The sequence below is a fragment of the Strigops habroptila genome, chromosome Z, assembly GCF_004027225.2.
Source record: "Strigops habroptila isolate Jane chromosome Z, bStrHab1.2.pri, whole genome shotgun sequence".
NCBI classification, from domain to species: domain Eukaryota; kingdom Metazoa; phylum Chordata; class Aves; order Psittaciformes; family Psittacidae; genus Strigops; species Strigops habroptila.
Window position 1 is genome coordinate 67522990 of NC_044302.2, and position 26103 is coordinate 67549092.

At 36.9% G+C, this 26103-nt stretch overlaps 1 protein-coding gene across 2 annotated transcripts in view; it reads right to left on the reverse strand.

Moving 5' to 3' along the window:
• The window catches only part of CNTLN (centlein), a 196153-nt gene that overhangs the window by 131948 nt on the left and 38102 nt on the right, over nt 1-26103 (reverse strand). For both annotated transcript variants that reach the window (XM_030512317.1, XM_030512316.1), the window contains exons 4-6: nt 16936-17070; nt 16169-16348; nt 8988-9121 (exon numbers count right to left, since the gene is read on the reverse strand). In XM_030512317.1, coding sequence (XP_030368177.1) covers nt 8988-9121; nt 16169-16348; nt 16936-17070 — 449 coding nt within the window. The remainder of the gene's footprint in view (nt 1-8987; nt 9122-16168; nt 16349-16935; nt 17071-26103) is intronic.

Here is a 26103-nt window from a genome sequence, read left to right on the forward strand (position 1 = left end):
ATTTTCTGCAACGCATGTTAGAAGATTCCATTAATATCTCTTTACATATTTTCTACTTAATTTCCTGTTCAATTCACAAGCACATTTCAACTAATATTAGATACAGGTATTGAAATACAAGCTTAGCACTTCATTTTCTTCCTTATTTCCTCAAAGATTTTTATTGGTGACAAACTTCTCTGCAGTTAGAATTACCATTAACAACAAGAGTTATCATTACATTTTTATAATACAGCTGGAGACATCCAGGCAAAGATTGGTGTACAAAAGGTAAGCTGAAATATCAACCTCCTTGGTCCTGAGAAACTGGACAAAGAAACCATTTTAAGGGAACTTTCAAAAAAAACATTTCTTAAGACCTGTGCCATACTTCATATGTTGATTATTCATTAAAGGTACATCTGAATAATCATACCAAAATTGAACTTACATGTACCATAATCGCATACTCAGTCAACTTAATGTGGTTAAAAAAGCACTGTTTAAAAGAGCCTGTTAACAGGTCAATACAGGAGAACACTCGAGGACATGGCTTAATTAACAGTATTTAAGTCCTATTGTTCTTAATGAGAGGTAAAACTTAACAACAGTAGAGGTGCATTAAGTAACGAAACCAAAGCAAAACTGCAGTGTGTGCTTCATATGTACTAGTTTAATTCTGTTCACAAGCACAGCAGAGAAATAGGGACATAATGATATATTAGGACGTAATGATATATTAGAACTTAGCAAAACTCTATGACAGACTTCGAAACAAGCACTTGGTTTATTTCCCTGACTGTGAGTAAATAGTAGAAAACAACACATCTTTGCACTGCAGTTGAAATACAGATTATATTAATTTTCTACAGGTTCTCCAGATCTTCATTTTGTTGTGGAAGGGAAAAACATGGGATAACGTCGAATCCTCAGATACTGTTGGAAATTATAGTAGTAGCTATTGCCAAGATTACTCTGCTATACTGCTGCTCTTTAATTTGTATGCAAACATTAATGCAGTTATCTGTGTCTGTCACCTGAGAACGTACAGTATTATGTATTCTCTAATGGTCTGCCCACAAAGTGTATTAAGGTCAATGGGAATCTTTCTTGTTGACTTTATCAGGCTTTGAGTCATATTCTAAAGGAGATGGGATTGGGGGGGAAGCTCAACCTTGCAGCCATCCAAAAACTGCAGCACAGTCAGAACACGTTAACATGTTTGCTCATGTTATTTCAAGGATTTTTAAATATAAGGAAACCAAGTCACAGTTCCATTATGCTATATTTTAAAAATCAAACTTTACTTCTTCATACACATACCCTAAATTGCTCTATTCTTTTTTTTTTTTTTTTGAGTAAAAGGTTACATAAACCAAAAGTGTCAATCTGAAAAATTCTTGATACACAGAAATACACAACCACTCTATTTAGTTTGTAGTTGTATGTTACTTGCATTTTTATGTTACAGGTGCTTTTATCCTCTTTACTCTATAAGGTACTATTTATACATTGTAAATCAACAAAGGGAACCTTCTTTTATTTCATTTCTACACAGAAGGAGGAAATGATGCTCAATCTTACCAGGAATTACTCGGCACCAATGGGGCAATACAAACAAATTCACAGAATTAAGCACCTTTGGTAACAGACAGTCCAACTTGGGGAGCTTTGAAATAGGAATGGTGCGGGAGAGAGGTGTTGACCAACTAACAAGTGAGAGAGCTGTGGCCAGGGCTGGCAAGAAAAGGGCACAGGTTGGTGTGCCCAGGAAAGACCTTGTGATTAATACAAAGGTCAGGGAGGACCACCTCAAGCGTATGCCCATAAATAAGGGAGTGCTGACAGGACATTATTAGGGGGAGCCTTAATAGTCTTCCTGGGAAATAGGCACAACTGGGTGTCCATCTGAAGTTGCTGCTCAAATGCACACAGCATATCCCCATTGAAGACAACAGGAGGAATTAGAGATGTGTCTGTAGTTTCAGGACTCATTAGGATCATGGAGACAAGGTAGGATATCTCACATGACTGGAGTGCCACCATGTCATACAGGCTCTTCAGGAGGGACAGGCTGGGATTGCAAAAAGTTGCTCTTTATGTGAAAGAGTAGTCTAAATGGATGGATGGAGCTCTGCCTTGGGATGGGCAATGACCCATCTGAGAGCATGTGGGTCAGGTCTGGGCAGACCAGTGTGGATGACATAAGGGCTGCCTTTCTTATCAGGAAGAAGAATTAAGTCCTCTCAAGAACTGGAAGAAGATTCGTATTTGCAGGCCCTTGTCTTCATGGAGGACTCGAATCACTGCAGTATATACTGGAGGGACGACAACACAGCAGGGCACAAGCAATCCAGGAGGTTTCTGGAGTGCTTTGATGAGAACTTCTTGCTATAGGAAATTAACAGGCTGATAAGGGGAGAGACATTGCCGGACCACATACTTACAAGGAAGGAAGAACTGGTCACAGGTGTAAAGGTCAGGGGCAGCCTTGCCTACAGCAACCTTGAGATGATGGGAGTTGAGGATCCTGAGAGGTGGGAGAAAGGCAAAAAGCAGTATCACAACCCTGGATTTCAGGGAAGCAGACAGGCTTTTTCAGGGACTTCCTTGGAAGAATCCAGTACAGTGTCAGTCTGGAGAGAAGAAGGATCCATGAGAGCTGATTGATTTTCAAGGATCACTGCAAGATCAACAGTGGTCCATTCTAGTGAGCAAGAAGTCAAGCAAGGGTAGCAGGAGGCTTGTTGGATGGATGAACAAGGACCTCCACTGACTAAACTCAAATGTAAAAGGAAGGATACACATGCAGAAGCAGGGACAGGAGACCTAGATAAATGGACAGTAAGGTGGACTTGAATCTGGCTAGAACCTATTGGGCTTAAAGAGTCGTGATCAGTGGCACAAAGTCCAGCTTCAAGGCCAGGCATCAGCGCAGTATCCTAGAGGCTAACACTGGGGCCAATACTCTTTTAACATCTTCATTAATGAACTGGACAACAGGACAAAGTGCACCATAGCAAGTTTGCTGATGACACAAAACTGGGGGCAGTGGTTGTTTCACCAGATGTTTACGCTGCCATTCAAGAGGGACTGCAATCAGGCTGGACAAATGGGCTGACAGGAACCTCATGAAATTCAACAAAGGGAAGCGTAAATTACTGCCCCTGAGGAGTAATAACCCCATGCACCAGCACAGGCTGGGACCTGACCAGCTCGAAAGCAGCTTGTCAGAAAATGTCCTGGGGATGCTGGTGGACACCAGGCTGACCAGGAGCCAGTAATGTGCCCTTGTGGCAAAGACCAAACACATCCTGAGCCCCACTGAGAAAAGCGATACCAGCAGGGGGAAGGAGATGATCCTTCCCCTCTACTCAAAAGTGGTGTGTCCAGTTAGGTCCAGTACAAGAGAGACATGGATATACTGAAGTAAGTCCATTGAAGGACCACAAAGATGATGAAAGAATTGAAGCATCTGCCATACTCAGAGAGGCTGGGAAAGCTGGGACTGTTCAGCCTGGAGAAAGGAAGGCTCAGAGGGGATATTACGTATAAGTACCTGATGGAAGTCTATAAAGAAGATCTAGACAGGCTCTTCTTGGTAGTACCCAGTCAAATAGAGGAAGATTGCACACAAGGAAGAAGAGGCAATGGGCACAAATTAAAAAGGCATGGAATTCCAGTTAAACGTTAAAAATTAAAATGGTTTTATGCTGTAAAAGTGGTCAAATACTGGTAGCCTAGGAACAGGCTACCCAGACAGGTTGCAAAGTCTCCATTCTTGGACATACTCAAAGTCGACTGGACATCATGCTGGGCAGCCTGCTGCAGCTGATACTGCTTGAGCAGAGCGCTGGACCTGCTGGAGCAGAGGGACTACACAATCTCCAGAGGTATCCGCAAGTCTCAGCCACTCAGTGATTCTGTATGATTCTGTTACTAATTTGCTTGCAGCATGCTCAAAGCAAGTACACAAAATCAACCCCATGATAATCAGAAAAACAGTTACAATATAAAAATGAGTTTCTGATCAAAACATCTATTAATATGCTTACTCAAATCAGCAATCTACCAAGCACTCTACAAGAAAGACACCTGCCTGTCACTGCGGCAGGATAACAATGTCAAGTCTTAAGTAAAATGATACTCCAAGGCGAACATGTAACAGAAGAAAGAATAAAAAATTGCAAATTGGATGTAACAAAGGTAATGAGTGGCATTTAAAATATGTGTGCACACACCCATATATGTGTCCACATATATATACTCACCTGTATGTATGTATAAATGCACTATATATACATACACAGATATGGAGAAATATATACATCTACACATAATATGTATATATTATACGTGGATGTGTACATGTACACATACAAGTAGGATATATCTATATAAATATAAGTATATATTGATGTTTTTATACACTCTACACTCTAAACAAACACAAACTTAAAAAAGTCACCACCAGCAGCACTAATAGAAAAAGCAATATTCTCTCAGCTAAGCACCAAAATTGAAACACCTATGAGGTCTGGTTTTTCCCTACCACCCTTATCATCCCCATAAACAAACACACCATGATCACCATGATACACTGATAGTACGTAACTCCATGCGCCATTTAACATTGAAGTCAACAGATATTACTGAGGGGAAAAAAAAATCAAACCAAATACATTCTGTCTCTAATCTAACACCTCAAGACCAATACAATGGGAAATCAAGAAATTTACAGAAAGTGAGCTCCTCTCTTCAAGTCGCAAGGAAAAACTAGTGAAAAACAGTCAGTTTTTTCTCAAGTCAAAATAGAAGAGCATAACTGAAGTATTTCAGCCACGAAAGTAAGATAACCTTAGTAGATTTTGCTTTAAACATTGCAAGATTGATACTACATGACAATTCTATAAACTGGACTGTAGCAAGACTCAAAGATCTAACATCTTGTCCTGCCAATATCAATATTTAAGAGTCATACTATTGTTTACAGTAGAGGTAGCTCTGGTGCTCACATCAGACAAGAATGGGAACCAAAGTTTCCTCCTATCCTTAGAGGATAACATTAAATAAAACCCTTATGTCCTGCACATACTAACAGTTTAAGAGTAAACTGTGGCTTCCCAGAGATGTAATTGAAATGAGTAGCTGCTGTCATTCCATGAGCTATATAACTGTTGCAAATAGATTTAATGTTCATCACACCCACCACTTCGGGTGATGTTGGCTTTGTTTCACCACCACAGTTTTGGCAAATACATTGGGATTCTGAGTAGCTCTGCTACCACTGTTACCAAGTGAATATAACAGGGTTTGGGGTAATTCAGGAAATCTCTAAATTCCATTACCTGTAGTTTAGAAATACAACAGTGACAGGCATTATGAATTATGGCTTCTCAGAGGAATGGCATAGATACTATGAAATGGTTTACAGCACACATCAAAGAATAACCTGGAAATCCCAGAGCAGCAAAATAAGGGCTGAGTAGAAATCTGACTGCCTCATTATTTACAGCACAGAGGTAAACGGGGGGGAGAGAGAGCAGTATTGTTACCAAAAAAGTGGTTGTGAAATGATCAGAGGTAAATTTAGACTAGAAACTAATTTTAAAGGAATAAAGTTGTAGCACGCAATTCCAGTAAGAACACAGAGGCAAGAAATTCTAATTCAATTTTAGAATGGTTTACTATATTCACAACAGTTTAATATTTCCTGGATACCTGTTACAGCAAGGCTCAGGTCTCAGCGAGTCAAGCAAACCTCTCAAGTTTGATGTTCAGAGTTCCACCAGAGCTCTGTGCCAATGAGACACAGACCACCAAGTGCTCAGCAGTAAACGCAAAGTTCTAAAACCTGATATGTGGCCTAATTTCAAAACATAAATCATAGAGATGCATTGGAGTTAATCTTTAGAAACATTAGAAACAAAACAGCGAGATTTAATGTTCTTCAAGAATGTGAAAATGGAAAGGCTACCAGGGACTCTAAATAGATACAGAAAATCTGTACTGAATACAAACTTGAAAAATGGAACAAGGAAATGCATTTCATAACTACTTCAGGAGGTTGAAATTAAACCCAGTGAGATCAAGAGTGCTTTGCAAAAACAAAGCCAGCAAAGGAAGGTGGTGGCTTTCTGGAGACATACGCTGTGCAGGATGGTTCCTGTAAATACCGTCTGTTCGCTAGTCTTAGAAAATATATTTTCCACAGCTCAGAAGTATGTGACAGAATTTTACTGACACTGGATGGGACTTTCAGAAACACCTCCCATTCTGTACCACCAGAATGAGACTGGAGTACTTTAAAATTTTGTTCCCTGATAATTTGCTAAAATAGACTACCCCTTAAAGAAAACAGTTCTCTTAGTGTCTACAGACATAGTTACTGTTAAACTGAAAAAACTTGTAAAAAGCTGTCAGATATGCAGAACAGAACAAGTTAAGATTGCACAAGAAACAGCACCAGACCAGTCTGCACACAGACTCTTGAGAGACTTCAATTTCCAACTGATTTTAGCATCTACTGTAAAAATTTCAGACACTATTACCACAGTGTCAGCTGAAGAACTATTTTTCTGGATCTGCTTATATTGCATATAAAAGGAGATGCTAAATGAAGGAAGACAGTTTCCTTTCTTTATCTCTCCAGAGCTTGTTTCTAACAAGGACAACTACGCTCCTGGTCTGTTTTCAAGAAAGAGAATGATGGGGAAGGCAGGCAGGCAGCAGACAGGGAGAAAGAGGTAGAGCAGTGGGGAGAACAGAGAGATTTGTAAAACAGATTGTCCTTTTTCAGCTCCAAAAGTTTGAAATTGATGATGGGAAACCGGAGATAGTAAAGGAGATAGGGTATTTTCCACACTATTTGTCAAAAGAATTTTCTGCCAGCATTAAATGAAAACTGACCATTTGATGCAATGTTTTTACAAGTCTGAGTAAACAAGAATTTAAAAAAAAAAAAAAAGGGGCAGTTAAAATAAAGAAGGAACAACCAAATGTTTAAATCATGAAGTCAACACAGTCCTAAGAGCTTGGCCTAAGAAGATGAGACAATGTAAAGATGTTATTTTCTCCTCAGATTTTTCCTTTATTTCTGGAGTTGTTGCTTTTTCATTAAGAACCAAAAGAAAAAAATGTTTTATGTATGTTTCCCCTTGGGAAGATAAGGAGAAACTTCAGTATTCTGTACTACAAAAAACACAGAATACTTGAAATTCTCAGTTTGTACTGCCAACTACAGAAATTGATGCCTGAAACTGTGAATTTTTTATAAGCCATTTAGCATAAGGCTTCTTTTTTCATAATGGAAATGTCACCAATACACTTGTAGCCAAAGACAGTTCATTGAGAAAGATTAACAGACACTGAACTATCATTATATTGATCAAATATATACATACATAACATGTCAAGTATAACTCACAAACTAGTGATATGGAAACATACTATCATTCATTGCAATATCAGTAAAGTATCTGGGAGGGAAAACATTTGAGCACACAGAAAAACATGACCCCGTTGCCAAACTCTTTTCCATAAATACAGAAGGTTGGTTGTATGGAAAAACATAGAGAAAAAGACTTGGAACACTTCAAAATAAATATATTGACCACCTTCTTGTTACCTCAAGTTCAGATCTTCTGTTCAAAAAAGTACTTATTTTAATTACATATTTAAATTAGATGCCTATGACAAATCCCAAGAGGTTGTTTTGTAGTGAATAGCAAAGAATATATTTGAAAAATTTTAAGTTCAATGATTTGGCCAACTCAGTTTGCAATATTCTAAATTACAAGCAACAAGCAGCAACTCTGCAAATCTTGATTACCCTACTTTAAAAATGCCTTCTTTACTGTCCCTAGTCCTCTCACACATGTATATATTTCTGAGAGTAATTTCAGAAAATAATAAAGCTTATTAGTCCATTGACATATTTCACAAATTCTAGTGATTGCCTCTTTCAATAGAACTTCCCATTAAACTTGCCTATTTTTATCGACTTTTGAAAATCCAACTGTTACACCTTTCAAATATGAAAATAGCAAGATAGTATTTTTCCTGTACAGATTTTATCAAATACGATGACAATTTAAGTCAGAGGGATCAAAAATTGTATTTCTAGTTTTTTTACCAAAAAGACTTAAGATGCTGACTCCCTACAGTAAGATTATTTCTGCTTGGAAAGCAAATAGGAGTGTCCATACCGATGACTTCTGCATCCCAGCTGCAGCTTTTCATGCATAACCTCAGTTTGAGGCAATATTGAAGGAAATATTATTTGTCTAACACAGGTGTAATAAACACAATGTATCCTCTGAAACTAAGAGGTGAAAAATGGACAATTTCCTAGCAATCCACTTAAAGTTACCAGTTGTCTTATGCCATTACCTTCATTTTGAGGAATTCAGTAGTCTAGTCAATTAATACAATTAATTCCATCCTTCAGTTCTTTTCCAAAACTCAAATAATGTAGCACTAATCTTACAGATTCAGTGTAAAGAAATGGTGTGCGAGACCTAAGATAAAGCTTACATCACTGCACTTTAAACCTTTAGCACAGGCCTACATAGACTTTTGCTGACTTGTCAGATTTGACTCTAATTAAAAAGGTAAAGTTAGGCTTAATGCTTTTCTAAGCTTAGGGCATTTAGCCGCTCCAATTAAATGTTTATGTCACTAATCATATAGATCTTTTCTTACTTTCAGTGGAAACTGGTAGTTCTCTGACCCAATGCTAATTACAGAAGGTGTTTTTTAAGTCCATCCCTACTCAAAAACCGATAATAATATATTGAGTCAAAACATATCACAGTCTACGTAAACTGTTATCTAGTGGTAGACTTCCAAATGTTTTACAGCATTTCTGTTCTGTTACAGAACAGAATGGTATGAAAATATACTGTTGCACAAAAATATCTCTACTGCAAGATACCACTTTATAAGGGGAAAAATAGTCTTTTTTAGAAGATACAGGCTTAAAGGTAATGGAATCATTAAATACTTACCTAGCTCTGATCACATCACAATCCTTCTGGGTCAGTTCTTCCTGTTTCACAGCTACCTGAGATGACAAGTTACTGCATATATTGCGCAACTCTTTTATTTGTTCTCTTGCCTCTGCCAGGTCAGTTTCCAAAGTCTACAAAGAAAGCATTTGAAATGTATTAATGTATAAAAAAGAGTTAAAATTTACTATGCACTTTATCTATATATATATAGACATATGAACATGTATGCATATATTTATTGTGGTCTAAGCAAATATATAGAGGTATATGTGCATGTTTGGACATACGAAAAAAGTGAAATACCAGAAAAAAGATATATTTCATTTTAAGTGCCACCTATTCTTTGCTGTAGGAAGTTTTCCTTAATTCATCTGCTGCGTGTGAAAGGAGAATCCTGAATAAAATCTTTGCAAAGCAATCGTACAGTATGTAACTACTGATCTGATCAAAATTTGTTTTCTGTGTAGAAATCAAACAGAAGATACCTACTCCTAACAAAGAAGTTACACATTCATTGTTTTAAGTTCTCTAATATTGCGCAATATTGTGCATATGAACTAAGTATCATGGATGCAGATTCATTTTTCAGACTGGTTGTTAAATCTCTTACGATTTTGCACTTCAATGGAAGGAATAGTTTTTTCAAGAAAAGAAACAGCATACAAGAAAACTTCTGGAAATGTTCATTGAAAACAATGTAAACAAGTAATAGTTTGCCATTTACAATAAGCCATACCATACAAGCTAGTCAACAACCTGTTGTCGTGGCTTAACTCCAGACAGCAACTAAGTACCACACAGCTACTTGCCCACTTCCTGCTCTCACTCTGAAGTGCGGATAATTGGAAAAAGGTAAAATGCATGGGTTGAGATAAGGTTAATATCTGAAATAAAGTAAAATATAGTAACAACAACAATAAGGGGGAGGAGGGATAAAACCCAAAGAAAATAGGGAAAAACAAAAACAAAACCAAAATCGAGTGATGCACAATACAATTGCTCACCACCTGCTGACCAATACCCAGCCCGACCCAAGCAGTGATTGGTCCCTTTTGGGTAACTTCCCCCAATTTACATACTGGGCATGACATGCTGTGGTATGGAATACCCCTTTGGCTAGTTTGGGTCAGGTGTTCTGTCTCTGCTTCCTCAAAGCTTCTTGTGCCCCTCCTCACTGGCAGAGCATGAGAGACTGAAAAGTCCTTGACTGGGGCAAGCGCTACTGAGCAATAACTAAAACAGAAGTGTGTTACCAGCATTGTTCTCAGAGTAAAGCCAAAACACAGCACTGCACCAGCTACTAGGAAGGAAATGAACTCTATCCCAGATGAAACCACTACAAGTGTGAAGGTGTATCTGGGAAAAATAGCAGCAAGGCAGCTTACTCAAGCAAGACTTCAATCTTTACATAGTGACCTTACTAGAGCTCTCTGGAGGCTTAGAAGAGTACTTCAGTCTTTAAGAAGCTTCATATGACTACTCTCCCAGAGTGTTTTGCGGCAAGAATGGAAATAGAAATATTACAGCAATATCTAGGGCACAGTTTCATAAGGGCAACGGTTTTGATATTATACTATTCACAGACACAATCACATGTTCTCAGTAAGGCAAATGATGCTGGAGAGGGACTCTTCATCAGGGACTGTAGCAATAAGACTAGGGGTAATGGGTTTAAACTTAAACAGGGGAAGTTCAGGTCAGCTATAAGTAAGAAGTTCTTTACTGTGAGGGTGGTGAGGCACTGGAATGGGTTGCCCAAAGAAGAGGTAAATGAGCCATTCCTGGCAGTGTTCAGGGCCAGGTTGGACAGAGCCTTGGGTGACATGGTCTAGTGTGAGGCGTTCCTGCCCATGGCAGGGGGTTGGAACTAGATGATTCTAAGGTCCTTTCCAACCCAAACCTTTCTATGATTCTCTGAAATATTCCATGATTGATCAGTAATTTAAAATAAATATCTCACAGTAGCATAGTATGCCTACTTTACTGCCAACGGTATATTATTTTATCTTCCATTTACATACTGACTTGATTAAAGAAATAAAGAAATGCACATTTTTCCCTTTCAGCAAAGATGCCTCAAAGGCTAAGTAGCAAAAATTATTTTTTCTGAGATAACAAAAGATTTCAGAATGATAGGAGATCTTCATTCTATCAACACATGAAAATGAAGAAATGGAATAAAATTATCTGTAACTTGCAGCCACATAATCTTTGTGCTTCTCTTCAGTGTTTTTTCTTTTTCCACAACAGCTGAAAGTTATTGTCTTGTGTGAACAAAAGTGATAACAGTTCAGATTTTCTGTGAACAAATCCTTTTTGCCTATCTGTCACAACACACTATAAAGTTGCAGAGGTTTTTCATGGTAGAGATTAAAAAAAAACCCTGATCCTTTCGATGATTAAAGTTCCCACGACCCATTGCAGGGTACAATACAAAGAATAGTTTACGAATTATTCTGTCATAAATACAACATTAGACACAATGGCGGAAATTAAAAACAGAAAAAGAGTATCTGTCAGTACTTCACCCCATTTGTGACATACATGACTTCAGATTTTGACTTCAACTAACAAACTAACCAGTTCAACCTCTTGAATTGATTACGGCACCTTGCTTTTTTTTGGAAGCATTACTGAAAGGGAAATACATGAAAACAGGGGCTAGAAGGGACCTGTTACACAAATAGCTTACATACTGAAATATCATATAGTGAGGCATTTTGTAGAGCTTTTGTACATAAGTTAGAAATCTAAGAGTATAAAATAACCTATAATCCTTTACAATCAATTTCTCAGTATCTTAATTTTTTAAAAACATGTGGAATTTATTATATTGCCTTTTAGTTGATAAAGTAGTTCACTGTATAAACATGCAGACTGAAAATTCATTAAATACAAATTCTCCTAAACCTGATTTTCAAAGTAAAGCTTATTTCAATTGTACATGCAGACTGTTTAGAATTCTTTTAAAGCATATTAAAGAAAAGAAAGTGCTATTTAAGACACAGTAAGTCAAAACATCTAACAATTCAGTTATATAACGTGAGAAAGAAAATGCATATTCTAGAGAAAAACACCAGACACAGTAAAAGATATGATACTTCTTTATAACAGTATCATATGTTAACAGTAGAGAAAGTAAAGCACAAAGAGTAAGTCTAGTCATTATTTCTAGCCATGAAAAATAGTGATCCTAATTAAAATTAAAAATAATTTAAGGTTAAACATTACAGGAACATTTTGGTCACTTCAAGACCAAGAACTATAAACTCAGAAAAATCAGAGAAAGGGTGAATTTAAAAGAAGTTCAAACATTAAAAGCATAACACAGATAAGACATGAGGCAGCACAGTTGTGCAGATTATGGACTCACTCTGAATTAACACTAAGATTTTGTTATTTGTAACATCGAACCCTTAGAAAGTCACTTTCAAATACAGTAACTTTGTTTTCATGTTTTTTCTTGTTATGTATTATGACAGATGTGAGAGTATTTTTCCAAAGTCCCATCCCAATAATGCTCTCATTTTCAACGGTACTAAAATCCCAGGCTTCTCTTGACAGAGATGGCTGTTTCTCAGTGTTTAATTTTAGCAGACACCACCTCTCCATGTTTCTTTAAAAGCTCCCACATTCAGACTTCAGGAACTTTAGAAAGTACTTTACTAACTAGAAAAATCTTACTACTAAACAGTAAGTTAAGTAGCCTTCACCCAAAGAACAACAAAATAACTCAAACACCTAGCTCATTCTTAAATATGGATACATATCCATGCGAAAGGTGGTTGATTGACAGCTTTTCCACCAGTGCACTTTCAGGAGATACAGAAAGCTGATAAAAGCCTTAGAAAGCACAGAAGAGTAATTCTCAAGAGCTACTTTAATGCAGAAAGCAATATTAATTTTTTGCACACTTCACATTATTTATATGAAGGTACACATGGGACAAATGTATTTGTAAGACTAATAATAAAACACTATTGTCACCCTTTTAGCCACCTTATCAGGTCTCTTCCTGTTTACCTGTCTCACTTAGATTTCGGCTAATACAACAAGTCTTTAAAGAAATATTCCCTTAATGGACAAACTAGCCATAGAAGCTTTTTCTCTCAATTTGAAAAAGTTTAATTTTACACCCTAACTCAGCTTACAGTAGGTCTGGAAACAATCAGTCTTTGAAAGTGACAAACTAACTAAACTTTTCTGCAAAGAAAATGGTTTAAAGACTGAGGCGAGGGAGGTGGAGAGGGAGAAATGGCTAATAACACTTAGTTCAGTCTTTAAACAGAGGCTACTTTTCCAAAAGAAGAATCTGTTATTTAGATGTAGCATTTCCATCACCCAATACACATTTTAAAAACAATGCTGCCATAGCTTACGCTGATAAGCTTTCATTTTACTCTTCCACAGATGTAGGACACTAACATGAATAGTATCTGTATACAATACCACCTACAATATTGTTAAAGATAGTGTTTATTACTGAAAAACATGTACAAAAAGAGATGTCAGTTCAACTCCCAATCTCAAGGCTGAGAGGCAGAACTAACTTTCAGAGGGGGATATAATTTCTGAATTTAAATTATTTTTATCTGTAACCACTTTTACAATCACTTGAGAACAACAATAAAATTTCGTTATTGAATTTGCTCAAATTACTTTTTAAAAGCGTTTCAGAGACATGTTATATCAGGGGGTATATATTAGACCACCATAATCTGCAGCCCAATATTGTGCAGTGTGTTAATGTCATATTTGGCCTCTGTGCATAAGGAAATTATTATTCTTTATTGTTTATAAGCATCCTGTTAATGCCAATCTGGCATCCAATATTGATTCTTGAGTGTTGAACAATAGTAATGGGGAATGCCAGGAACAAAGGGAGAAATTTATTCAAACTACTACTTAAATTTTCAAGCAAATATTTACAGAAGTGTATATAAAACAGTGATGAAGTAAAAAAAACTTCGTGTGGTTTTTACAAATTATTAATTTACAAAATATTGATAAAAAACAATGAAACAACATATTACTACTTCCTATCAGTCAGATATAACATTTGCCTCTTGCAAATGGTATTTTTAATTGCTTCTCAGTCCTTGCAATAGCCTGGCAAGATAATCAACTTCACCTAGCTCTGACCACTAGCAAAGGTATATAGTCACTTGTCTAACATCACAGAACAAATGGAGAAAAAAAAAGGAAAAGGAAAAGGAAAAGGAAAAGGAAAAGGAAAGGGAGAAGGAAGAGGAAGAGAAAGAACAGGAAGAAGAAAGGGGAAGGGAGGGGGGAAGGGAAAAGAAGGAAAAGGGAGAAAAGGGGAGAGGAGGGGGAAGAAAAGAAAGTTTTCCTTGTTCTGCCTTTTACTAGTAAAGCAGTGCAAGAAACTCTTGATATACCTCTCATCACTTACAAGTCTCAATTGTAAGTAGGTTAATTCCATTGCTGAGTGCCCAGGCAAGGTTTCTGAACTCCTCGTTTGTAGCTTTCGCTGTTTCTGCTTCCTGAATACTGCTTTCCACCCCTGCCCTATACTGGAGTTTGGTGATTAATTCTGTTTGATAAGCTGGTCTCCTGACACATCCGCTTCTCAGGATGGACCATACTTGGATTTGGAATAAGCCGTCCTCAAAGATTTTATAATTTTCCTGACCGTTTTTTACCATTCAGTGCTGCTTCTCATGGGATTCCACCTACCAGTTCCCTGAGCAATCTCCTTAATTTTAGGTCTATATTGTGCTACTGTCCTTTCTTCATCTTCTCAGGATCTTGGCCTTCACAATTTCATGGTCACTATAACCAAGGCTGCCATTAAATATTATCTCCCGAATCATTGTTGGTGAAACCAGATCCAACTGTGTGCCATTCCTAGTTATCTCAGGGAATACCCATCTCGAGAACTTACCTCTGTCACGTTCTAGACACCACCTTGACCTGCTTGTGACCCCACTCTGAAACAACAATGCTATTTATTTCCATCTCTGGAACTACATGGCTGTGACACACCTTTCTCTCTTCAACATGAGTTACCAGCCAGGAAGACGGATACACTAAAGATTATTCTGTTTTCATTGAAGGTGTGGGTAACAGTGATTTTCAATAATTTATCCAATATTATTAGCACTATATTTAACAATGTGAAAATTACTATATCAGTTTAGTACACACTAGATTTCCTATCCCAAGTATCAACAAATCAGTTCTTGTCCTGGAAATCCTACAATCCTTCCATCATAACCACTCCAAAGGCCTCAATTTGCAAGAACTTTAATTCCTATGTTAACAGATCTGCATGAAGCTCTTACAAAGGGTTTCCACCAGCACAATGATCAGAATTGTCACCAAAACCACTGAATTGCAAGTGGAAGAAAAAATACATTTCTGGGCAAGATGTTGATTAAATGGTTACTACCCTGAATATACCAGAAATTCATGTACTTCAATGTTATAAAAGAACACAGAATTTTAAGTGTTCATTATGCATGTAAATAAAGAGAACCTGCAAACTAGACTTGTACATAAGCAGCCATCAAACACTTCATTAAACATGTTTGTGGCTTATTTCTTACAGGAATTAAAGAACTTACCAATTTTCACCAGCCAACAAGAGAAAACATCATTTAAACAAAACATACAATATTCTGTACCATGTATTCAATTACTTCCTTTTTCATTTTATCATAAACAGTGAACATAACGTTTAAATATATTATAGGAACAGTAAGGTCTCTCACAGAGTGGAGCCCTCTGGAGGCTAGGACACAATTTATTCAAAACTGCAGTTAAAAGTTTTAAAAGTGTTCTTCCAAAACAACAGATATCAAGTCTACTGCAACCAGATTATAGGTAAGTAAATTACACACTGAGAATAAAAATGTGAATGACAATACTTCTAAACTTTTATTATTTCACATATATATATTTAATCTCAAAATACAGTATCTTCTATTTTTTAATGATTACATTTTAAGATGTGTATTTGAAGTCAGATTCCAGCTTTGCAACATCAATTTTTAAAAAGCTGTGGGTCTTAAGTGAAGGAATGTAAATGAATGCAAGTCCCCACTGGTAGATTTGAATATATAACTTGTTATTTAAAGAAAATAACTCGTAGTGCAAATGTCTGGAGAAGTTAATTCTGAAATAACATCTATGAATCCATTCATTCCAGTTCGTACCTTTATTCTGGCATCATTGCCAGATTTTTCTGGTTTCCACTGTGCCTCCTGCTTCCTCAGTTTCTCCAGGTCATTTAGCAGGTCAGCACAGCATGTATTTAATCCCCGATTTTCCGCCTCCAGGTTTTTTATAACCAGTCTGTTTTGCTCTTCCTTCTTCTGTGCACACTCCTCAGTGTCCTGTAGAACAGTACCACAAGGGCCGATAAACAAAAAAGTGAGAACTAATCAGCAAATATAAACCGTGCAGTATTACCCTCACAGCAGCTTCTTCTATATTTGATGGCCAAGGTCACCTGTGTACTTTTATTGGCCTCTTTCATGCAGGTGGAAGGGTCATATTTTTTAGCTGGATGACAGCTTTGATGAGCACACATTTGCAAAGAGCCCATTAATTGATCAAGCTGCCTTTGATGCTGTCCCCAGCTATTTTTGAGACCCACACAGACATATCCTCCCAGACCTCGGCTTTATCAATTAATAATGCCAGTCCCATCGGAATCTAATTACAAGAAGCCACATCTTCACACTCCTACTTTCTTTGCTCCATTTCCATCATTAACTATTTATCTGAAAGTTAAAAAGCTTGGATTCTTGGCTTTAAAGCATCTTCCTTGGAGTTGGTGTGTGAGAAAATGGTAAGGTATAGCTAGACCTAAGGCAATTTTTTCTCCAAGCTTGTCACTTTCTGTGCCACAAAGGCTGACATTGCTTAAAGAACTACTTCAAAGCTACAGTCTTATGAAACTATGTACAAGTCAATATACCTTAAGTTCTTGGCTTTTATCTTTAAATTTCTGGTTCAAGTTACTGAATTCATTCTTCAAACGGGCATTTTCATCATCCACAGCATTTTTTCTCTGTATTAAGTTGTTTATCTCCTGCTGCTGTCCTGTGAGCCTCTATTTAAAAAAAATAATAATCTCTTAATAGACAAAAAGTAATTGTAAAAGAACATGCATGTACTGGATTTTAGTCCTGTACATTTCAGACCTAGGAAATGTAACCATCTGATATATGTAATTTTATAGCACTATTTTAATTTCATTAGTTCTTTAAGCATACTCAGAACTGCAAGACTATACGACACAGTCACGAGAGTGAGGAAATGAATATCTTGCTGCTACTGAACAAAGGAGCCTGTAAATGCAGAACTGAACGGAATTTCCATTCAGTCAAGCTTAGACAAAACCAGCCATTTGCAGAAGTCGTATCTGTACTTATTAAGATTAAGAATATATTAGAATATTGTTTCACTTGCACTTTTAGTATACCAAAAATCAAACCAAAAAATAACAAAACACTTCAAAATTCTTCAGAATTCATGACGATAATAACTATCGAGGCAACAAAAAATGCAACTGCTATGCCTTTAATATATAAGCTAAATGAAATGTGTTCAGAAATAAAAAATTATCTACATGAGGATATACCTTTAGATTATTCCACAATATAGCTGACAACATGCATAAGGGTTTTCAACCTCCAAACGGTTACATCTGCTTCACAGGTATGTCAGACACGAGAAAGCAAGAAAATGTGCTGAGAAAAACATGTAAAACAATATGTTTGAAGTCAAATTCAACAAGCACTGATTTGAAATCTGCATGTAACAATCAGAGCAAAAAATGTATCTATGTCACCACTAAACTCAAAGTAACTCACCCACAAGAAGAAACACAGGCATTATGCATAGCAGCCCTGCACACAAAGGACCTGTGCAGGTTTAAGCAGGGCTTGCTCTGCATGTTGAACACTGTCAGCAGTGTATTGGCATCCAGAGCACCTACACTGCACAAGGAAACTTCACAAAGTGATAACCTCAGAAGGAAGACACAATTTTGGGAGTGTGAGTAGCAGTTTGAGTACCATCTTCTCCAGATATGCACACTCTTCCCCCTACTCTGCCCCTTCTGCTGCGCTATGTTTTAATATTTGACAACCAGCTTAATAGTTGATAAACTACCCTTTTCAGTATTACCAGAGATAAATCATACAAACAGCATTAATTTCACATATTTTATTCCCACCTTCCCTGCATATATTTTTATTGTTCTGTTTCTTCTACCACCATCTCCAAATCTTCCCTATACGTTGATCCTCCACATAAATTTCTGTTATCTCTCTGACCACTACTTCTATCTACAAACCGCTACAAATACAAAAAAAAACAAAACCGAATAAAAAACACAAAAAAACCCAACAAACAACCCACAAAAAACACCACACAAAACGAATAAACTCCCCCAAAAACCCAAACCACAAACAAAACTATACCACACTATGCAGCAGAAATTATGTCCAAGCAAGAATAAACCCTGCAACCAGTTCAACGTATGAGGAAGTTATTGTAATCCAGCTAACCTGTGCAGCAAATATCGAAAACTAACAACCATGAATGGATAATGTGTAGTAAATAGTGTAGGCAGGTATGAAGGAAATTTTTTCCCCACACTAAAAATTTCACTTTATCAAGAAAAGAAAAAATTATCTTTGTTATACCTCATACTCAACAGCAGCCACTGCAGAATTCAAAGAATATGCAAAATTATATACTTCCTAACAGTGGTCTTTAAAAACATGGAAAACAAAGTGAATGTGAATTTAAAAGAATGGAAAAATTAGAACAAAAATTGAGAAATAAAAGAAAATACAGAAACCTCAGATTATCCTATCTTGGATTTTTGCCTGAGATGTCACTAACACCAACCAACTAGACAAAAAAAAAAAAAAAAAAAAAAAAAAAATTATAGAACGAGATTGTATTTAAAACAGTGCTAACTGGTAATTTAATCTCAAACCCATACTGTACTTGTTCATTTTTTATAACTAACTCACAGAGACTCATTTTACAGCACTGGCACCTTGAATCGATCCCTATCAAAGTCTGCCTAAGATTATAGATTCATAATAATTATTCCATTTCCTCTAAAGAAAATCTAAACCTGAATTTCACATTCAGAAATTTATATGATTTTTTTCTCAAGAGACATAAACTAGTGCATAAACCTTCTCAGGTTTGTTATCAGAAGACATTAAGGAGGGGACAATGAAATTAAGAAACCTCCTCTTAATAAGGACTTCCCTCTTTCATATTTTCAACCTGCCAGACACCATGCTCAATTTTCACTTGAAGCAAAGAAGCTTCAGGAAGTATTTGCTCTTCAGACATACTATTACAGTTACAGGAAGAAACTGTTGCTGGCAGAGATTATTTAGTTGCACCTTTAAAAAGGTATGAATCCACATTATCATGGAAAGCATCACTCACTTTGTTTGCCTCCCTCCCAGTTTCCAGGTCCTCACAGAATTTAAGCAGCTCCTTTTGAGTCTTCCTTCCAGTTCGTTACTACTTGTTTAATATTTATCAAGACAAAGTCTATATTTGAAGAACATACAGAAATTCTACATATCTGAAGTAGCCTATTGGCACTGAGTTAAAACTTCACAAATATACGCTTTCATAAAATTTCGAAGTGCAGCTCCCACTCTTTAAAGGCATTTGATTTTTGAGTACACAAGCTACACTGTGTCACTACTTGCTTTCATCATACATAGTGTTGAAACTGATAAGCAAATGTCTATTTGTGAAGTAAAATCAAAGATCTTTGGGATCTGTTAGGAATGGGATGTTTTCCAGTAATTTGGAGAATGAAGGTACAAAAGTGCAACTAGCTATTTCAAATGTTTGTTCCATATTGCTGAGGTGAAATTTTAAACTCAAATAAGCTACTTACTTCACATACTTTGCAGGATAATCAGACAGATTATCCTGAATCAGACTTGCACACTAATTACTTATCCCCACAACTGACCCACTTAAGACCTTAAATCAATCAAGGGCGAATACATGGCGTTAATCACTAAGCAGCAAACTCACCTGAGTAGTCTACAAAGTCACCTACCGCAGCAGTAGTGAAACATTATTTAGGTATGTAATACCTGCATTGAAAAAATCCTGCTACCTTTCAAAGCATTTTTCTTGGGTACCACTTTGTATGCTCTTATCTCTTCCTCTAAATGAATTGAACTTTTACTCTTATACCTGCTCATTTCACATGCTTATAAAAAGAGAAAAATAACAGGAGTATTACTCAGGAGCTGTGAATGGGTAGAAATAAGGGTCATAAAGAAGAATTTCTGAGATACACACAACTAAGTAAATTATCATCTGCCTTTGCCTGTGCAGCTGTTTGTACTTTGCTTCTTCAACCTATGAATTACCTTGCATAATAGGAGGAAGAGAGTAAAGACAGATTTCTTAGAACAGAGAATACAAGCAGTGTTCCTAAAAGACTACCCTACTCTGGTACGTAGGTGAATAGCAGAAAAAACCCATACCTGATCAACACATGGGGCAACCTCCCACATGAGGTTATTTCGACAGACTTTACCAGATAAAAAACACTCATCAAGAATTCATCTATTCCCGCAGTATCTACTGTTTTTGTCTAGATACTGTAAAAGACAGGATAATGCTACACAAGAACAATCTCAGCTCACATTTTGCATCGACTGCAGTCATACTTGTTTGACTACAACAGGACAAAAGCAATGTTCAATGGGCTTTTGACAGCTTGGTGCTCAAGAATTATAAAAAAAGCCTCACATACCTGAGACAACTACAGTACACTTCTAAGGGTTTTTCTACAGACAAACTTCCAAATACAAGAGAAAATACTGTATTCTGGAAGTGAATTTGCTCTAATCATTCCACGCTTTGTTTAGCTGGCAAGAATCAAAGAGTATCCTTTGTATACTGCTGGTGTCCAGAATCATCCAGGCAGTAGTACATACAAAGAAACACTGTGACCTTGTGGAGCCAGTCTTTCGATGCTTAAGAGGACTGTGATTTCAGAATTCACTTTTATCCTTTCTCAGGGCATCTCTTTAGCTACAACACTTTTTGGTTTTTTTCCTAACAATGCAACAAGACACCTTGCTTCTGTCATTGGCTGCTGAAGCACTTCAGGAAAAAAATGAAGTCTCTACACCACAATATTAAAGGTGTCCATCTATGGCTGCAGCAAAGGGACATGCATTCAATTTCCACTACCAAAACAAATAAACAACAGGGTAACAAATAAACATTGCATTCTGTGATTTCTTTATTATATTGTTTATCAGAAGCTCCCACTGTGCAGTACACTTCTAATATACCACATTAATAAAACAACAAACAAACAAACATTCCCCCCCCCCCCAAAAAAAACCTACAAAAAACCACCCAAACCTGAACGCAACAAAAAACAGAATAACTGGAACTGACAAAAAAATTGAAGCATTTGCATCCAAGCAGTGGCTTTTAATGAAATCCTGACATCTTAAGCAGAAGCAAAAATAATTCATTAATGAGCTTACTTTACCACAACTTAAATGTTAAACCATTGTCTTTTGAACTTCTCAAAATTTCTGCTTCAACATTCATGTATTTATTCCCTCCCTTTCATCATCTCTTTTTACCCAGGAAGTAGTTGAGGCTGACTTACTGCACTCATAACTATCTCTCCTCTCTTCCAACTTTCCCTTTTTTCTAGCAGAAATTGTTAGACACCACTAAAAATGGGCCAGTAACATTTCATAGCCTTCCTAATTTAGCTTTCTGAAATTTCTCTTTAGATTTTTTCAACTTTTATTAATTCTCATTGTTCTAAACTTGAACACTTATACACGTTTAACAAATAACATTCCTAGTCACATTCTCATATCGTCCCAAATAAACACAAAAGAAAAAAAATTAAACAAAAAAAATCCACTCTTTCATCCCATGACAATTCATTACATTCTGTAATTATTTTCAGATGTAGGAGGAACAGAAGTTCTACGTAAATAATTCATGAAAAGGTAACCATATGTTGTAGAAGTCATCTGCTGCCATTTTGCTGTCTGTATGGTGTCCTCTCACAGTCAAAATGACACTAGCTAGTTAAGATATAAAATGCAAGTTATTTTTAATTCCATACTTCCCCAAAAGTAAAATGCCAACAGAGCTACCTGATTCTACAGTATCCTTCCAAAGGATGCTTGTATTCAGTTAACTGTTGACTCCTAACAAGGACAGAAAAATCAGAAAAAATAGTAACTGATGTATTACGCATTAAAATTTAACTCATGCAATAATAGTATGGGTGCATATCCCATTACTAATTCCTATTTTCACACCTGTCCTTATGCTCTAACAATCATATATAATTAAAAAAACCCCAAAAAACGCAAAAAAACAAAAATCAAAAAAAAACCCCAACTGCAGAGAAGGGAAGCGAAGTGGGGGAGCTCACTTGATTTTCATACTACCAGAAATGTGTTTGTTCTTCCTTATCCCACTCCATGCTTTCCAGGACTCCCTGATATTAGACAAGTTACAGAATTGTTTCTGAAAAGAAGTATGAATCCACAAGCAGACATCTACAAATCCATTCCCAAAACAAATGAGAATTTTGAACTCCTATTTCTAGGTCACGAAATAAAACATGGTAACTTACAAGATACATACAAGGAGAAACACTCCTTAGAACACTGTCTTTTCAAATGTGCCTACCTACTATTTATGTGTCAGAGAAAAAGGACAGGTCTTTTTTGCCGGAGGAAGAAAAGAAAATGAAGACTCTTTAAAGCTTTTCTTTACGAGGATCAGGTAAAATGGTTCTTCCACAGCAAAGGAGACCAGAAATACGAGCAGCTGACTTCATCCTGCAGGTAGGGGATATGTACTTACTCCTCTACCACCAGTCAGTCTCTCGCCTGAATTCTCACCTGACACACAGATTAAAGAAGGGTCAAACACTATATTGTAAACATCATGTTCCCTATTGTCCTCTTTGGAATTGTCCAGTGTGATTAATTTTGTGTCTTCAGCAAAGTTTGCTATCTTACTGGAGCCACCTAGCAGAATTTCTTAGTGTTTGAAGGTGTGGTGGAAATAAATTGTGACTTTATGTAGTGCATCAGTCAGTCTGGGAACTCTAGCACCCCACTTCCACTAGCAGCAAAGGAACCATCTTAGCGAGATATCTGCTAAGTAGGTCACAGGACCGACAAAACTTTTTTATGATGCGTACCATTTCATTCCACTCAAGCTGCTCCTTTCAACTATACTGCACATTCCTTCTCTCATTCACTGAAAAGAAAATTCTACTGTTGTTTTCACTTCTTAAAATATCCTAATCTCCTTTCTATCCCTTCTGCTGCACAGGTGTAGTGCAAGTAAGTGTTGCCAGCAACTGCATTTTTGCATTGACAAGGGAGCCAAGTACTGTTTCTGGCACACGTGCAATAGGTTTACCATCTCTGAAACGTGGAATAGAGAAGTTTCTTGTCATGCAAGAGGGCGATACTTAGAGGCAGTTTTTCACAAAAGTATACTTCTAATTTGGAAACGAGACATTAACTGCTGTAGCTGCACACTATATCCAGCATCTCTCCCAGTATAGCATGTGTTGCAGTAATGCATCTGCTAGATTTAGGGATTAATTGTTCACTTTTCTCTAATGAGGATATGACAGCTCTCAAGATAACGACAGTGAACACTGACAATATAATCTCACAATCTCACCTCAACTGTAACATCACCTTAACAATCAGCTGCTCTAAATAAATCCCCTTTCCTCTTTTGTCTAGTCTGGACAGACTAGATTTTCTGTAAGACCTATAAGACACTGCTGTAAAGCGGCACTGTCCAATACATCGATACTTTCTCTAGTCCTTCCTCCCTTCATATCAGCTGTATTTTGAAACTACGGAAAGCAGCAGCCCAGCCCTTTAGGTCAGGCAGCAGAAAGTCCGAAGTATCTTCTTAGTCTCTACTCTCTCCACTAATTCCAAATTAAAACCCAAAAATCTGCTAAAATGAGCTCTTCTCTTCTCTTGTCTTCACTGAAATGCACAATCTTGATGGAACCTGGGGCTTTGGTTTTTTCCTTCACTTTCCTTCTCAGCAAGGCCTATACAAGTTCCTCAGAGTGAGATAGCCTCTGTCTCTGGAAGCGTGCAAGACTATCTGAGATCTGCAGGAATCGATGCCTACTAGCACCTTCTCCTGACACAGCAGTATTTCATTACACTCACATACATCAATGCTGCCAGATCAGGTGTAGCAAATACAGAACAGCTGTTGCTATGATCAACTTTTCTGACAAGCTCCTTCCTAACTGCTGTCAGCAGATTCATAAAGGCCAGAACCTAATCTCAAAGGGCACTGCACGCTTCTTTCTGCTACCTAGTCCTTAAGGAACAACAATTTTCTTGAACTTGAGGAAATTTGTTTGCATCCAAGTAAGAAGCCATGATATATGAAAAGATTCCTCATCAACAATGTCCTTAAAGAGGGAATAACATACAGCTTCATCCTCTTAAAACTATACTGATTTTACAATAAAATAAAAAACCATCCGGCAACCAGATAATGTGCTGAACACCATTAATAAGTTAATCTCCTCTACAGTAAAGACAGTTTCCAATGGCTTTGGAAACCATTTTTATCTCAAGAAAAAACACTATCCTATTGTAACTATAATTGACTACATGACAACTATTCTTACCTGGATTGAACAAAAAATTTCCCAAACTAGACTACAGCTCCCTAGAGGATGAATGAGACCATAAATATGACCTCCCTCTTCTTTCCAGGCTTCAAGTCTGAGCTCCGCTAACAGAAGAATCAAACAAACAGGCAGAGGACAAGAAACATCCCATTTCTTTACTTACTGTACTTTTTCCTGTCTTATCCAAGGGCAGCTATCATTTCAGGCTACCTTCACAGACCCACCATGGATAACATGAATAATGAGTAATAAGGACCCAGAAATATTAGCTAACTTCAGGCACGGCTACCCAGACAAACTAATGAAAAGTTGAGGCATGGATTTACAGAATACCTGTACGAAAACCCAATGTAGTTGCTTTTTTTGCAGATTAAGTAGGAAAACTCCTCCCAAAAAACAGAGTAAGCTACCTCACAGAAACAATTTTCAACTTGTACAGAAAGCATTCCTACCGGGAATTCACACAAAAGTACTAACGAGCTGTAAAGGTACACTGTAATTTACAGCTTATTAATTTCTTCAGGCAAACAAGCCCACAGGTATTAGCCATAGTCATCAAACCACCTACTTCAGGTAGCATTCTATCAATAAACAAGAATCAGCAACTTTCAACTATTTGAATAACAAATATATTTTCCTCCCCACCTTTCTCACTCAGACCAGCTCCTTAACAAGATTTCTTTCCCTTAATTTTATGGGAAAACTAACTAGAAGGTAGCAAGCAGAAAGGCACAAAGACATAATAATTGACTGATGCAGGGCTACATAAAACAGACAGGTTTCATCACTGAGGGGGTGATCACTTTTCCAGGCGATTTTACAATTTGTGTAAAATCATCTTTTTAAAGAAAAAAAGAAGTGTCAGTGTCCTCAGACATTCTTTGCTTGCAATATCTATAAATCTCATTCAGTGGAGAAACTTTTTCCGTAAAGAGTTTATAAACTTTGCACAATCTCATCACCACTGACAAATTCACCTAAATTCCCTATTACCGAAATTATCCTCATGTCCCTCATTACACAAGAAGAATCAAGGTTATATGCTACTGGATATAAAGTGTTTAGATGGCAAGAATGTCTGTATACATTTGTCTTAATTTAATAACAGGATTTTATTACAAAGAAAAATACAATCAGGTGAATGTACAAAAGTTAAGAAAAATTTATTAGCGTTAATTAATGCTCGAAGGTAGAATTATGCTTCTTTCAATTGGACCCATTAAAAGGGCTTTAATATAGATCTGCACAGCAAGCTGAAGATTTTCAAGTGCAGATAATGAGGCAAGCTAGTACTATTTTAACCCCTCTGGAGTATAATCAGTTGATAAGGTTTTGAAACGTTACAAGGTCTAGGACAAAAGGATTAGCTTTAGTTCTTCCAGACCAAAATTGAAA